Raw genomic sequence first — 15,177 nt, forward strand, 5'->3', positions numbered from 1 at the left:
CATGTACACCCACATGAAACGGTTAAGACAAGATTTGTCCAGGTCATAAGCATATTTGACAGCTGGATGCATAGTCCTTGCTTATAAGCAGATCCTTAAATATTTTTATTTCTTTGTGTTGTCTTTTTTCCTCCCCTCTTGAATCTTTAGCGTTAGTATACTGCAATATTGTAATTAGTTTGGCCTACTCTGATTAGCAGTGTCTGCTTGGGTCCTCTGTTTGTTCAGTACTCCTTGGTGTCTTTGCAGGTTTGCGGATGACTACCGTGTAGCCCTGCAGCAGAGCTATATCTGGACCACCCAGCAGGACGCTCCTGACGCCCAGGGCTTTTTTGCTCGGCCCAATCGCCGTCGCCAGAGTACCCGCACTAAAACCCTGGTGCACACACTCAGCTTCTGGTGCCTTAACCCTGCTGTGGTGAGTGAGAAGCAACATAGCTGATGTTTGTCTAATAAATCTTTTGTGTGTGGCTGTCTTTTTTTAAACATGCAGCCCATTTTTCAAGATCCAGACTCTTCTGTTCGATTAGAGATGCTTCAGTTAATTGACTGCCAGTCAAAATATCTAATGTTTATTTGAACTGAAACATTAATATCATCAGAGCACAGCATATCAGTTTTTTCTACACATCTACATAAGCTAAAACCAGTTATTTGCAATGTATGTACAAAAATTGCTCATGGGGAATCACCAGTAAAAACATTTAACACCACACTCATTAGAAAAGGATATGAAGAGTATGAAACCAGCAAGTGCAAAGGCTGTGGCCATAAGCAAGCCTATATCGGTAACCGTCCACTGCAGCAACTCTTTTAGCAGTTGAGCCTGTTACTGATTTTGCAAGCTTTCTTAATAGTTAAATCATTCAGATGTAAACAAAATAATTCAGAGTAGTTTGATTTGAAATATGCCTTTCTAGTGAAGCTTGCAGAATTAGATTAATTCACAACAGTGATGATTGACCAGACCAGACATCTGAAGCAGTGAATGCCTCTAAGAGCTACCTCACAGAAAGGTAATACACAAAATGGATATGAATATGTTGCATTATGTCCGAGTCATTGTTTTTCAGTAGTTTAGATATAAGGTTTCAGTGTAATAAGTATTTGAGGCACATGCGTGAGGGCTAAAAGAATCCTAAAAGATAACTTTTTTCAGATTTACCATTGTTTTGCTATTGTCAACATATAAAATGTGAAAATAATCAATGTGTAAGTTCACTGGTCATTTTGGATAGTAAGTAAAATTTTTGTTGGAAACAACATGACCCCTGATTCCAATCACCACCATTGAGTCTACTTTTCTGTGCAATGCAACATTTCTCATCAAACCATTCTGAATGACTTTGCTTTCATCTCATTGATTGATTTATGCAGAAGCTCTTTCTGCTTAAAAATCATTTTCTTTCACAGGTTTTTTAAGTGTTTCTTTTTACTGTAGTAAGCTGCAATCTTCCAATGCAGCCTATTGTTGAACATGAAATATGAGTTATGATCAAGACAATCTGGGACTAGACAAATATGAGTTATGGTCAAGACAAGCCCCTTCGTTCCTTTTTTTTCTTTTTTTTCTTGTTTTCCCCCATGTGTAGGCTTGGAATGTAGAAGATTTATGTACATTTTTAACATTTAACGTGTAACTTTAAGCTTCAATGTTGGACCTGACTTTATTGCTTAAATGGCTGGTTATGTAAGATACTTGTAAAAAATTCAGCATCAGTATTGTTTGATTGTAATGACAGGGAATCTGTGATTTGTTTAGGAACTAAATAGCCTGAGTGGTGCGTCCCTTTTATTGCATTGTAAGTGTTTGTTTATGCCATTGGTGGACAGTATATATGCAGTGTGTGATGGCAGTCTCTGTGTGCACTGGCAGGCGTTCTCTGACCTGAGTGATTCAGTACGCAGTATAGTGCTCACATCTGGCACCCTGTCCCCCATGGGCTCCTTCTCCTCAGAACTGGGCATTAAATTCTCCATTCAGCTGGAGGCCAGCCATGTCATCAGCAAGTCGCAGGTTAGTACACTACAGCAGCATCATGCGTTGGATTGCTTTCTTTGTAAACCATTAGGCCTTCCATCAGCTGCCTCTGCCTGAGGAAATGAGAACATGCTACAGTTGTTTGCTGGGTCCCTTCAGCGTAAGTCGGAAATTTTGTGTGTTATTTTTATAGTTGGAGGAATATAAAATAGAAGGAATATTGAAAGTAATTCAGTAGTTTGCTTTTACTTAAAATATTAATATCGAACTATAAGGATAGCTGTGTGGTCTAAAGTGGTAAAAATGTTCATGCAAAACATAAGGGAGTTCTTGAACTGAATGTTATATTGCAGGTGTGGGTTGGCACAGTTGGAATTGGTCCCCAGGGCCGCAGGCTGTGTGCCACGTTTCAGCACACTGAGACATTTGCCTTCCAGGATGAAGTGGGTGCACTGCTGCTGAAAGTGTGCCAGACAGTGAGCCGAGGAGTGCTGTGCTTCCTGCCATCCTACAAGGTACAGTTTATAGAATCTGTTATGCACTGAAGTTCTTCACAGAAGGGTTGTCACAATACTAGAATTTTGATTTTAATGTCAAATGCTTGATACTAAACAATATTCCAACAATAAAGACTGCAAGCACCCATTACTGTGTGAACACCAAATGTTTATTGGATAGAACAAAAAATATTCAAATTAATTTAATTGTTAACTTGATTGTTGAATTTTAATTTTTGAATCTGTATAAATGATGGCAAAACACAATTTAAGCTGGTGCTAACTTATTTAAATAAAGAAAATTGAAAGTATTGAAAGTTAGGGCATGTATTAGAACATGTTATGTGAATTCTAACAACCTGCCAGTGTCCCATGACAGCAGAATGAATTCAAGTGACCATCTTTGTCACTTGGTCATGTTTTTCTTTGTTTATTTTTTGCTCAACCAGATTTGCAACAGGTTTAAAATGTGACGCCACAAACATGAACTAAGTCACTATCAGTCAGCCAAACTATCATAATGACCAAAAGACCAAACTATCATAATGACTGTACAGACACTGTTTATGCAGCGTAGTACTTGTTCTGCTCTGTTCTGCAACTCCTAGGCCAATGAGATCATGACATTGGGGTGGATTTGGTTTTAAATGAAGTACCTGATGCTCGGGGATGGATTATATGCTTTACTTGTGTGTAAGTGAGAAAAATATGATACGTAAACAAATGCAGCAGGATCCAAGGGGTCAAAATAAGGACTGAAATGGACAACTAAAAAAAATAGAACAGAGATGCATTTGATGTGGAGTGACCTTTACAGATAAATACGGAGTGAGAGTTTTATCTTCAAATCTGCAGCTATGCATGCTCACCACTGGGAGGTGTTAGAGACCACATGTTATGCCCTTGCACTGTCACGTAACCTGCGTGTCGTGTGAGATTATAGTTGGTGCCTGACTTGTCCTTAGCAGAGCATTTAAATAAGTGACACCTAAAGCACTCCTTTTAAAAACTCAATAGTAATTATCAAGCAGTGACTTCGTTTTCCACTTAGCCACTAATAGGTGATGCTGGTGTACAATACATATTGGACAAACCTCAGGAGTGCAGGCCAGCATTTTTCCTGTATCACCTTTCAGTTAACGAGCTCACTTTTAGGCTCCCTTTGATAAATACTTTGTTCCTCTTTGTTTGTTATGCATTTAACATGAATAATTGATTCTGCTTCAGGCTGCCTGTCAAGATGAATGCTGTAAGGATACAAGCAACTTTCTCAAATGTCTGTGCCTATGTGCATGCACTGTGTCTATGTGTTTCTGCATGAAGTTATTTGTTTTAGCAAAGACATATGGGGCTAACATGTTTAGGTGTGGCTCTGGATCTCTGTTCACATTTTTTTAGTTGGTTATGATAGTGCTCTGTATGAAGAAATTTATTTTAGTGAAGCTCTATGTTTCAACTGGGGATGACACAATACTGCGATACCAGTCTGATTTTTTTTAGTGACTGCTGAGGCTTAAAAGGAGCTTAAAAGGATGCCGTCCTACAGGGAGTACAGGAGTAAAGGTGTAACAACATGGCTCGTGCAGGACTGTGGCTTTTTTTCAGTTAAACTCTCACAAAAAAGAAATACCCCACTGCAAATGTGAGCAAAATTGGGCTTCTTAACATACAAGAATTGAAAGTCTTAAATAATACTTAGCTGGGAGTGCGGACTTTACGCATATAAGAAACATCGATGCTATATGACTGTTAAGATCACCTTTATTAGAGAGAATAAAAATATTTTCCATTATACATCAGCTATTGTTCTTTTAAAAAATATGTTACGTCCAAATTTTTTACTAATGGATACACAGCATTTTAGAATGAAACCCCATGTTTATTTTGTAGGCCTATGAGGAAATATAAAACAACACACGTGCACACACCTACCAACAGGTTTATCAAACATCACATTAAATATGTCCATATCATACAGTCCTAAATTCAGATGGATAATCATTTCTAGTTTTAACACATTTTAGTGCAGCTCTGGTTCTTTGCTCATGTAGTTCCTGGTTGTATTGGCTCTGGTTCTTTGCTCATATTGTTTAGATGTATACATGGCTTCTCTGTTTGAATGAATATTTAATCTGAAAGCTGAGTAGACTGGGGATTGATATGAGCCTGTGAGTCTGCGGAGGTCCTGGAGCCTCTAAGTCCCATCTGAGGAATAGGACAGAGTATCTGCTGTCTCCAAGCGCCTCTTCTACATGATTTCTAACACTCGTTAAAGGCGACATCCTGTGTGTGTTTGCATGTGTGTAAGTGTGTGCTCTGAAACACTACCAGACACCGAGGGGCAATGTGGTTCTGTTAGTTCATCTCCCCCTAGACACACCCACACAGACTATTCACGGTGCCTCTAGAGCTGTGGTTTGTAGCAGCTCTGACACAATGACCCCCCTCTTAGTTAGACCCCATTAAACTGCAATGCCCCTCATCGTCTGGCTCGATCACAGCTGAAATGAACTGGAAGCAACTGGGGAGGGCCCACTTATTAAATGTTGGTTTGCAAAGGTGAAAAGATCTTGGAGAAATGCAAGATGCTTTTAAAGCAGATTAAGATAAGGGCCATTAGGGGTGATGTCGCCATGCTGTCTGTGTGAAGATGCGTCTGTACTGGCGCCTGGTGCTGGTGGGGAGGGAGTGGGTGTTGGGCTGCTGTATCCGTTAAGCTTCTGTCCTATCAAAGTCAAAGTGCACTGCAGGGTGAATGAGCTAAGAGCCTATGAGACCTGCAGGCCCCTGTGCACGCTGCCCACTGTCTCCCAGGCACACTCAAGCATAAGTGCACTGTCAGCTCAGCGGGAGCTCTCGCCTAGTGCTATTAGATCATGCTCATTCATAGTAGGGCTTGGCCAATATGAATTTGTGACTGATTTTTAAGGCGCTGTGTTTAATAAGGTTATCAACTGTGAATTTTCAATTGTGATTGTCAGTTCTTAACTTTCAAACTTTTAAAATTCAAATAAACAGCAGAAAATGCAGAGCTTCCCATAGTTCTTAATGGTTTAGTTGGTTTCAAATCTAGTATTGTATAAATATGAAATATATTTTTAATTAATATGTGGCTGTGGCACCTGACAATGCTGTTGTGCGTGAATTTTTGACTATTATAAAAGATAAGAAACAAATGCTAATATAATGGATACATTCTTGCACTAAATGCACATGCCATCCTTTTTTTAATAAGAATGTTTTAAATCATTAGTTTGAAAACCTTATTTGACCCATTGGTCAGGAATTTTGGCCAACCAATATGTCAGTCAAATTTGATATTTTTTTGATATTATTATTATTATTATTGAATTAATCTGACTGAATATTATTTTCCACTGTGGGTCTTCTCATCAAAGCCTTGGCTTTAAATATACACGCTGTTTGTTTCTATGTCTGCTTGTAATGTGCATTTAACTTGAATGCTGCCAAGCGAGTTAGTCACTTCACAATGAAATAAGCCAGAATTAGACTTCAGCTTCTGTAACTGCTGCCCACTTGAGCTGTAAATGATCTGTAAACGGTGACACTGAGGACCATTAGCAGCTAACAGTGCCGAATGTCTCCACTCTTGACTGTTTACTACTTTCAATCCTCCAGAACCTACTAGTGCTTCCTCTGCAGCAGGAGGGCACGGGTTTGAGCGACGTGCTCCACTTACAAGTGGCCATGATAAGTCACTCGGTTTCACATGTATTTCTGGGTAAATATTTTGTCCACAGCTGATGTGCCACTTGAAGTGTATGACTTCCTCTCTGAAAGCTCCTGCATTAGCGAGGCAGGCAATTTCTAGCTGCAGCTCTTGACCAGATAAAACCGGATCCTTCCTCAAGCCAGTCTCGCGCTTTATCTGCTGCTCTTAGCTCCACGACTGTTGGCCTCACACTAATGGCCTGCTCTGCGTCAGCGTAGATGCGCGTGGCTTCTCGCCGGCAGGTGGCATGGGCGCCACTCTGCTCCAGCCTTGGCGTGATCGTCACTGTGATATTTGAAGACTGAATTATTTACAGCTGCTACATGTCTACTCCTACCGCCACCAGAGCCTGCATGTTTCATTAATGATGCCCGTCGACCAAGCACGTTCCATTATTTAATGGCTGTTTGCAAAAAAAAGAGGGATCCAGCAATGTGTTGCCACACAATAGAGCTCTGTTGGAGATGGAGGGAAAGAGATAAAGATGCTTGGAGGGGGGTGTGAGGATGAGGAGAAAGCAAGAGAGTGAGGGAGAGCAAGTTGAGCGTACACAGTTCACTACCTCCGAGTGCCACTCTGTTATGGCATGCCCTTAGAGAGCGGGGTCCGCTCTGCCTAATCTACCGGAACTGCACGAGCTGAGCGATGCATACATTTTGCCCAGAAATGACAATGAATTATTCATGTTTTGTTGTGCCTTTCCAAGTTCAAAAAACAGTCATCACTCCATTTTGTTTGCATTAGCAGATTCACTGTTGCTTTTAATCATGCCCAATTATGTTCTTTATGCATTGGATGGCAATGACCCATGCTGCCAAAGTGGGATGAGTTTGCCTCAGTATTTTATTTACTGTAAAACTTTCTTTCATTTAGACTTGGTTTGGTTTGTAGTGAAGCTTTAACTACTCACATGCGTCCATCCCTTACTGCTTCACTTTGTCAGTATGGTTAGGGCTCCAACTAATAGTTGTATTAGTAGCCTTTAGATTAGAGCTATGGCCAAACAAATTAAAATGAACCAGTGCTGTCAAACGCAACTTAATTGCTTTATTTTGATTTAACCAATTTTGATTAATCAGCCTTGTCTTATTTGCTGAAATTTGACACTAAAGAAACACTTTTTCCATGTAAGTCCTTAAATGGCCAGGGCCTACTGGCAGGCCCAAAGATTCATTGCACACTTCTATAACCTATAAAAATAGCTCAGCCAGTTTCCATTGAAGCCCCTGTTACTGAGTAATAAGCCTTAGTATGTAGTAAACATGGGATTTTAAGGAGTTAAAAAGCGGTGCATTTTCTTATAGCTGAGTAGACAAAATGAGCTAAATCAGAATGTATTTATTATTTTCAGTAATTCAATGAGGTGTGTGTGTGTGTGTTGTGTGTTTATTATTATTATTATTATTATTATTATCATTATTATTAATATTTTATCATTATATAAACAAAAATCAGCTGCAGATGCAGGCAACACAATCAAAGTACAAAGCACAGTTCTACACAATTAACAGATGCCAGAGAGACCTAACCTAATGTCCTGGTGACATTTAAATTTTTAATATTTCAAGCATTGATTATTTCAAGGTCTACTACCAGTGCATATATTTTACTGTTGAAGTTTTTGCATATTTTGAATAAACAGTGGCCAGTTCGGGTTATAGCACATTAATTAAAAATGAAATAGAAACATAGATGTTCCCTGGCCCAAGAATTTGTTGAGATTGTTTTTAATGTGGCCCTTTTAGTGGTTGAGTTTGACACCCCTGCTCTAAGTGGATAGAGCTATTCAGGCTTTTAAATTCTATGAATCATAGAAGTGAAAGTTTTTTTGTACAGTTACCAATATCACTATAATAATTCAGATGAGTTATAGAGCATAACTCGAAGTTAAAATAGTAATACCAGCAAACTACCGTACTAAGGCTATGACAGGGCAGACAGCTCACTAACCAGCCAAGTTAGCCATGACCTTACTGAATGTGAGTCACTGTGGTCTTTTCAGCTTCTTTTATTTTCCATCACAGATATCCATCCCCATGGAGATTCTTCCAGAAAATTTTCCACTGTGTTGTGCCTCACTCAGCATTTTTGAGTTGCATGTGTTTGTGTTTGCATCGCGTTCTTAAAATGTGGTTCAGGTGTAGTCATTTTGATCAAAGTGTTTTGTGTGATTTCAATGTTTTTGTGAAATGTGGTTCAGGTGTAGCAGTGTTGAAAGTGTTTCTCGGAATTTGCATCATGTTTTTAATTGTACTGTGTATAGGATCCAGTGCAACAGTGGCTACAGTGGCTTTTATTAGTTTGCTACTTGTGGATTTATCTGTAGATCTCCTGCGAGTACTGTCCAATGTCTGCTGAAGGTGTCAAATGTATTGCTTTAAAAGATATTTAAAAGCTGTATTTGAAGGAAAGAGTTACAGTTAAGTTTGAAAGATCAAGCTAGGAAAATGCATTAGCACTAAATGAACTTAACTGAACATGCATCGCCTTCCTAAGGCTTAAAAGACACTTTTAAAAAGAGCCCATTGAAACATAAAAAACTATGCTGCAAAAAATACATAATTATGGAGATTTCTAGCTTGCTGTTTCTTACTGTACAAGATGACAGTAAGAGAATTTAAAACACACATCATCATGCATATTGCCAACTAAAAAAAGTAATTTTGAATCAATATTATTTTTCCCATTACTCCTGATAGCCCTAAATATAATTGCTAAGTTGCCACTTTTTATGTTCTCTCTGCCATAGTCCCGTTAAGGGCCATTGAGGTTGATGTTAGTGTGTTTCTGAAGCTGTGAGTGTCTTGCCTGCTGTAATGGAGCACAGCTGGGACAATGAATAAGCCATGAGGTTGGGCCGCTGTTGGCGTGAGCTGTCGGCCTGCACAAGCAGTGAGAAGGGCTTTACTGTCAGGACTCTCACACTCTTTCTTTCGTGGTGTTGTCGTATTCCCATACCATGTTCCTTGTCCGTGTCCCACTTAACTGAACATTACTGATACGACCACTGGAAAATATGTTCAAAACCTGCTGTGCAGGTCTCTTAAAACTTTGAAATTTGATCAGGCACTTCTTTTATCCCCGTAAGGTGTATGAGACACATACACATACGTGAGTGGGTCCAAAGATAAATAAGTTTAATCACTGTCAGAGCCCGTCTGGTGCTGGTGTGTTCCTGTCTGGTTGGGGTACGCTGTCTGTTTTGATGGCTCTGTGCTGATTTTACCGAGGGCTGGCGCAGGGTCACTCCTGTCATGTTTGCGCACCTGAGCATCAGCCAAGTGTGTAGATTGACATTTTCATTCCGCGGTGGCGTGGTCTGGGCCCTGTGGAAACACTGCTGCTCTTGTCAGATAATGCCTCTAAATTAGTCATGAAGGCCATGTGCTCATCCCACCACAACCAACATCGCCATCCTCCAAGCGCCATATTCTCTTCCTTCCACTCCACGCAAATCTACAGTAGCTTACTTTGTTAAAGAACATTAACCTGGATTCCAGTTTCCTTTACTGTATTTGTTTTTCTATTATTCTTAGGTTGGCTTTTCTTTTCCAGGTTCTTCTCAGGGACATATTTTAGAACAGTTACATGTGAAAACTTTTAACTGTTTTAGATAAACTTGAAGCACTGCACGTTCCGTACTGTATTAACCTGTAATTATGGTAAAAAATGTAGGAGTGGGCATAGTTATTCAAATTAGTAATACATGGTGATCTCATAAGATATGTCAGCAATATTAGGGATTTGCTTAAAAATAGAATGTTGGCATCAGACAGATCTTCAGATTTGACCAATATTTCTAACCACGATTTGATGACTTATTTATTGTAATTATTGTGATAAATGGTTGGTATGGTAAAAGGTCTGCATTTTATACATTTTACTGGTTTAGGAACGCTTTGGATGTCAGGACTCAAACAGCTAATATTGCGTCTTACATTAAGTGAAATGACAACACCTGAGCAGAACCTTATGGGAATAATTGAATGAGAGGTATTGCAAATTTGTACCCTATAGGTTGTGTAAGGTATTGTTCTGTAGTTCAAGTGGTAATCTAGTATGGTAACTAATATGTTCCTAAAATATCTAAAAGATAAATTAATAAATCAGACACAGGTCAGCTTTTATGCTAGCTGCACACAATGATGTTTGAATACTGTTTGTTTAATAAATGTGTGTAGGTGAGTAGTAGAAAAGGTTGAAATGCCCATCCCTACTAAAGAGCAGAACTAGGAGAAGAAAGCATTCACTGTTTTAGGCTTCACTAAAGAAGCAGTTGCGGTGTGCGAGACAGCAAAGCAGAAAAGCGTGAGGCTCAGTTCTTCAGCAGTCACAAATTCCAGCCTCACAGACTAGTGGCTCTTCTCCTGCTTTTGAACTGGCTTCCACTCTGTCAAGATGAGGGATGCGGAAAATGTGCACGTAATTAAATGGCAGCATGGAGGCAGACATAGAGCGATGTTTACTCACAGTGTCTGTGAGATAAAAGCATTAGGACCATTACCCTGTGAGCCAAAGGGCTCCTGGAGTGGCACTGTATTGTATTTCGGCCTTTTTTATAAGGCCTTACAAATTACAGCTCTGGGAATATAAACAACGAGCTTACACAAGGAGTCTTTGTGCTTGCATGTGTCCCTGTCTTTTAAGGTCCGGCATTTTATTATCAGGTTACACCAGGGTTATTATCAGGTTACGTTTCGGCTCAAGCACAGATTAATAACATTGCCCCTTGAGGTAAATTCGGGATGCTTAATACAGTGACTTGACCCATCGGTTGTATCTGATGAATAAGCCACACAAAATATGCTCAATTCAGCCACAGAAACTAGTGAAGAAATACCAGATATTCAGAAATAATAAGCCATCATTTCTTGCTTTTGTGACATCTGTGAGGTTTTTTTTGTTGTTTTTTTTGCTTTTGTGATTTTTTATTTTTTTATTTTTTTATTTTTTTTTAATTTTAAAAGCCCTTTGAAGTTGAAAGCAGTGTTGTAGGTGTGGGTGATATTAACACAGGTATCACATCAGTGAATAATAAATGATAATGTTCACCAAGAGCCATTATTATGTAAGCTTCTGAACACATTTATGCTGAGATGGTGCAGTTACACCTTTGTAATAGACACATTAGGTCTCTTAGGTTTAATTTTCCCCTTTCCAGTGAAGCAGTCACAACATTTGAAATGTAACACATTTCCATTTCTCTTAGATGCTATCTTTTTAGTGTGCCAAAGTTATTATTAGTATTACTGTAGCTTTGTATCTGTAATGGAAAAGCTGCTGTGATATACGAGTCTATAAGGCCCATCCAAATTGATTCTGTGAATTATAAATGTGACTGAACTTATTTGAACACATTCTAAATGACTGCCAGATGAAGTGCAGAGCACAGTGGATAATCCTCATGCACCTGTTCACAGGTTGAGATCTTACACCAACAAAGTCACCGAGTGATCTGCCATGTGATGCAGTCAGTAATACAAATAGCCTGCTCGCATGTAAGACATCCTCCTGGAATCCGCTTGCAGATTCTGATTCACAGACAACTCTGGCGGTCATCTGATATTCATAGGATCACTGCTGTGTTGTGTGAGTGGAAGGCACACAGACTTTGCAGGATCAGGAGACGCAAAAGAGCAAAGATGAAGTGCACTGCCCACTATGTGCAGTACTGTGAGGCTACCCTTTATTTATTGATTTTCCAATCAACATGGCCATTAAATGTGTTATTCGTTTTTTGTTGCTTCGGTAACTAAATATCAGATTTTTCAGTGATAGGCATGTCCACCTTTTGCATTTTACAGTTTCTATTCTTTTCAGGAGACTTGCTTTTTCAAAGAAATCTGCAGGAAAATTTTTCCACACCACCAAATTTCAGTCTTAATAATTGGTTTAATTTTATGCTTCTTATGATCTAACACTGGTTGGACACAAACACCTGAGGATTTTTTAAGAGTAGGGCTGAATTTTCTTCTGTCTCTCACAGACGAAAGCTTTAGGTAGTGTTTATCTGATGGTGACAGTTTTGGTGGTCTGTCAGGCACTTGTTACATTTTTGCTGTATTTTTTAAGATTTGTTTGAACTTGGAAACTCTTATTTTCCTTTGCTTTCCCCCTTCCTTATGCAGGTGGATTAGTTTATATCTGATCTCAAATATTATGTGAAAAATGAATTACTTTGACTGGCTGTTTTTGCTGGAAATGAAGGGTGATCTCCTACTTTTTCACATAACTGTAAATATATCCAAAAACAAGGTGAGAAGACAGGTGTTGATTTCTGTATTTAATAGTTATATTCTAGTTATATACTGTTTCTGTATATAATAGCATATACTTGCTATTATATGATGAACATGTAGGCTTTGTCAAAAGATTCTGTTATGACAAACAGGCCTCTTCATTCCTTTCCCTGGAGCAAACAAATTTCTGTCTGTTTGGCACCTGTTTCTTCTAGCCTCCATGATACTTCAAGGCCAAGATTGAGCACAACAGGGAAGCCAGTTCAATACACTGATGACCTGTTGAGGGGATATGACATTGAGGAGATCTGGAAAAAAAACTATTGTGGTGTGCATGAAGTTATCTTCAGATATTCAGAATCAGAATCACTTTATTTTGGCATTTTTGTTACTTGTATGTTACACATACAAGGAATTTGTCTTGGTGACTGCACCCATGTATGACGTAACATACTAAACAGACCAGACAAGCACACAATTCATTATCAAATATTTATAACTCGGCGACAAACAAAAATATAATGAATAGAATAAAGAATAATAAAGAGCAAATGTGAAATAAGCTAAATCGATATGTGAATATCTGTACATATGCAGATATGTGTATCTATACATATGCAGGTCTCAGTTGACATATAAGGTAAGAACTATTATGTACAGAATATTACAGACTGAAATTAACATTGTAGACATTTTTTACAGTTGTGCAAATAAGCATTCTCTTGCTTAGTGCATTCTTGTTACTGTAGTGCAGTAAGGGAGGTTTGTTGGTTTCAGTTTAAAATTATACTGCAAAGTGTAATTGGAAAAAGCTGTTAGCATGTCTGGTTCGGCTGGTTTTGGTGGCCTTGTAGAGTAGGGCGAATCAACAATATCGTTATTGTGATAAATGACATCATGATATGTGACAGTATGCTTTTCTGAGTAAATAGTGGATATTGTCAATACTTAAAAACACTTCCCAGCTGCTTATATTCGTATTTAATTAAATGTAGTGTGGCATAGCATGTGAAATGTTGGATCCAAATAATTGGACTCCTAGTTATTCATGTATTTTTTAAATGTTGCACTATTTTGTTTGTTCCGACTTACCTGACGTTAGAAAAAATAAATATCATTATATATTGTGTATCGTTAAATTAGCTTTTTGCCGTATCATTCAGATCTGCAGCCCTGAACCTTCTATTAGAGGAGAGTGACTGGAAGAGGTTCAGAATGAGAGGGGTCAGCTTTAATTTTGCCAGCGTGCTTCATCGTCCTTCTGTTGTAGTGGTCCTGAAGCGCTGGCAGACTACATCCAGTGATCCTCTCTGCTGTTCTGATTATGCACTGGAGTTTGGCTCGTTCTTGTGTGGTGGAGGAACCAAACCAGATGGTTATGGATGATGTGAGGATGGACTCGATGATTGCTGTGTAGAACTGGATCATCAGACTGCAGGTTTCTGGATGTGGTTGCACAGGAACTTGAGTGATTCCAAAAAGTGTCAGTTAAAGATATTACCAGATATCTGCAATACTCAACTAGAAGTGCCATCTAAATTGTGAGCTGGTGGTTGAGCTGGTGGTTGAGCTGGAGCTGGAGCTGGAGCTGGAGGTTGAGCTGGAGGTTGAGCTAGGAAGTGGCTCAACAGCTACCCACTGATATGGAACTACTTGGCAATTGGCAGTAGAGCCACATTTGTAATTCTGTATAAGCAAGGAGCTACTTACACTACCATGATAGCCAGGTAGTAACTATTACTTAGTTTCTTTTCTTCCAGCCTGTGGAGGACAAATAAAGATCTTGAAGTTTAGCTGTACACTGGGCTGTACACTGGGCTGTACATCCAAGCAATCCAAGCTGTAAATCTGCGGTGCTGCAAGAAGAGGAAGGATTTGTATGCAGGCGCCCACGGAGTTTCAACTATGCTTTCCACCGCCTCTGGCAGTGAGAATGAATGACATACAACCAACACTTTTGCAGTGTTGTGAGAAGTTTTCTGCTGACTATAAGAAGAACTTCTACTTGACCCTTCTAACACATTTCCAAGCCAGTGGAGATTCTCTTTGATTGGGAAGGCATGCTTATTCAAGAGGAAAATGCGCACCACTGAGACACAAGTCAGTCTCTGTGTGGAAGAAGGCTTTTAGATCAATGTTCCTCCCTAGAGAGCCGCTGACTTTTTGCACTAACAATAGCGCTACAACAGTGATTTTTATTATGGGGAGAGTACAAACTTCATGCCCAGTGAAGAGAAGTGCGTGAGAGGGAGATGGAAAATGTCATTCTGTGAACTTTGCAGCATGTTATACAGGCAGATTGCAGTGCAAGTTAAAAGCTTATCATTCTTAAGAACACAACATGTACATGTACAGTTAAATTAATTTTTTTACCTCTGTACTTTACTCAAGAATAACATTCAACATGAACCTCCCCTGAATATTAGGGATGCACAATGATATCGGAATCATGTCAGTATTGACAGATATTTGCTTAAAGTAAAATATCAGCATCATACAATCGGTTTAGATTTGACTGATATTTGATATGTATATTTGATGCTGTTTTTATTGTACTCTGGAAAAGCAGAATCTTTAGGTGATGCTGGGCTACTGTTTTAAAATCTCTGCATTTTATTAATTTTACTGGATTTGGAACCCTCTACAAATGCATTCATATTTCTCCATGATGCTAATCCAGGTGGATCTATCTCAAATTACTGTATTTTACAAATGTTTATGTATCAG

General features: G+C 39.0%; 1 protein-coding gene across 2 annotated transcripts in view; it reads left to right on the forward strand.

Annotated features, from left to right (window-relative positions):
• Window positions 1–15,177, forward strand: part of brip1 (BRCA1 interacting protein C-terminal helicase 1) — a 44,826-nt gene that overhangs the window by 18,101 nt on the left and 11,548 nt on the right. For both annotated transcript variants that reach the window (XM_036562274.1, XM_036562277.1), the window contains exons 12-14: window positions 250–418; window positions 1,877–2,017; window positions 2,335–2,496. In XM_036562274.1, coding sequence (XP_036418167.1) covers window positions 250–418; window positions 1,877–2,017; window positions 2,335–2,496 — 472 coding nt within the window. The remainder of the gene's footprint in view (window positions 1–249; window positions 419–1,876; window positions 2,018–2,334; window positions 2,497–15,177) is intronic.

Source organism: Colossoma macropomum, unplaced genomic scaffold (genome assembly GCF_904425465.1).
Source record: "Colossoma macropomum unplaced genomic scaffold, Colossoma_macropomum, whole genome shotgun sequence".
NCBI classification, from domain to species: domain Eukaryota; kingdom Metazoa; phylum Chordata; class Actinopteri; order Characiformes; family Serrasalmidae; genus Colossoma; species Colossoma macropomum.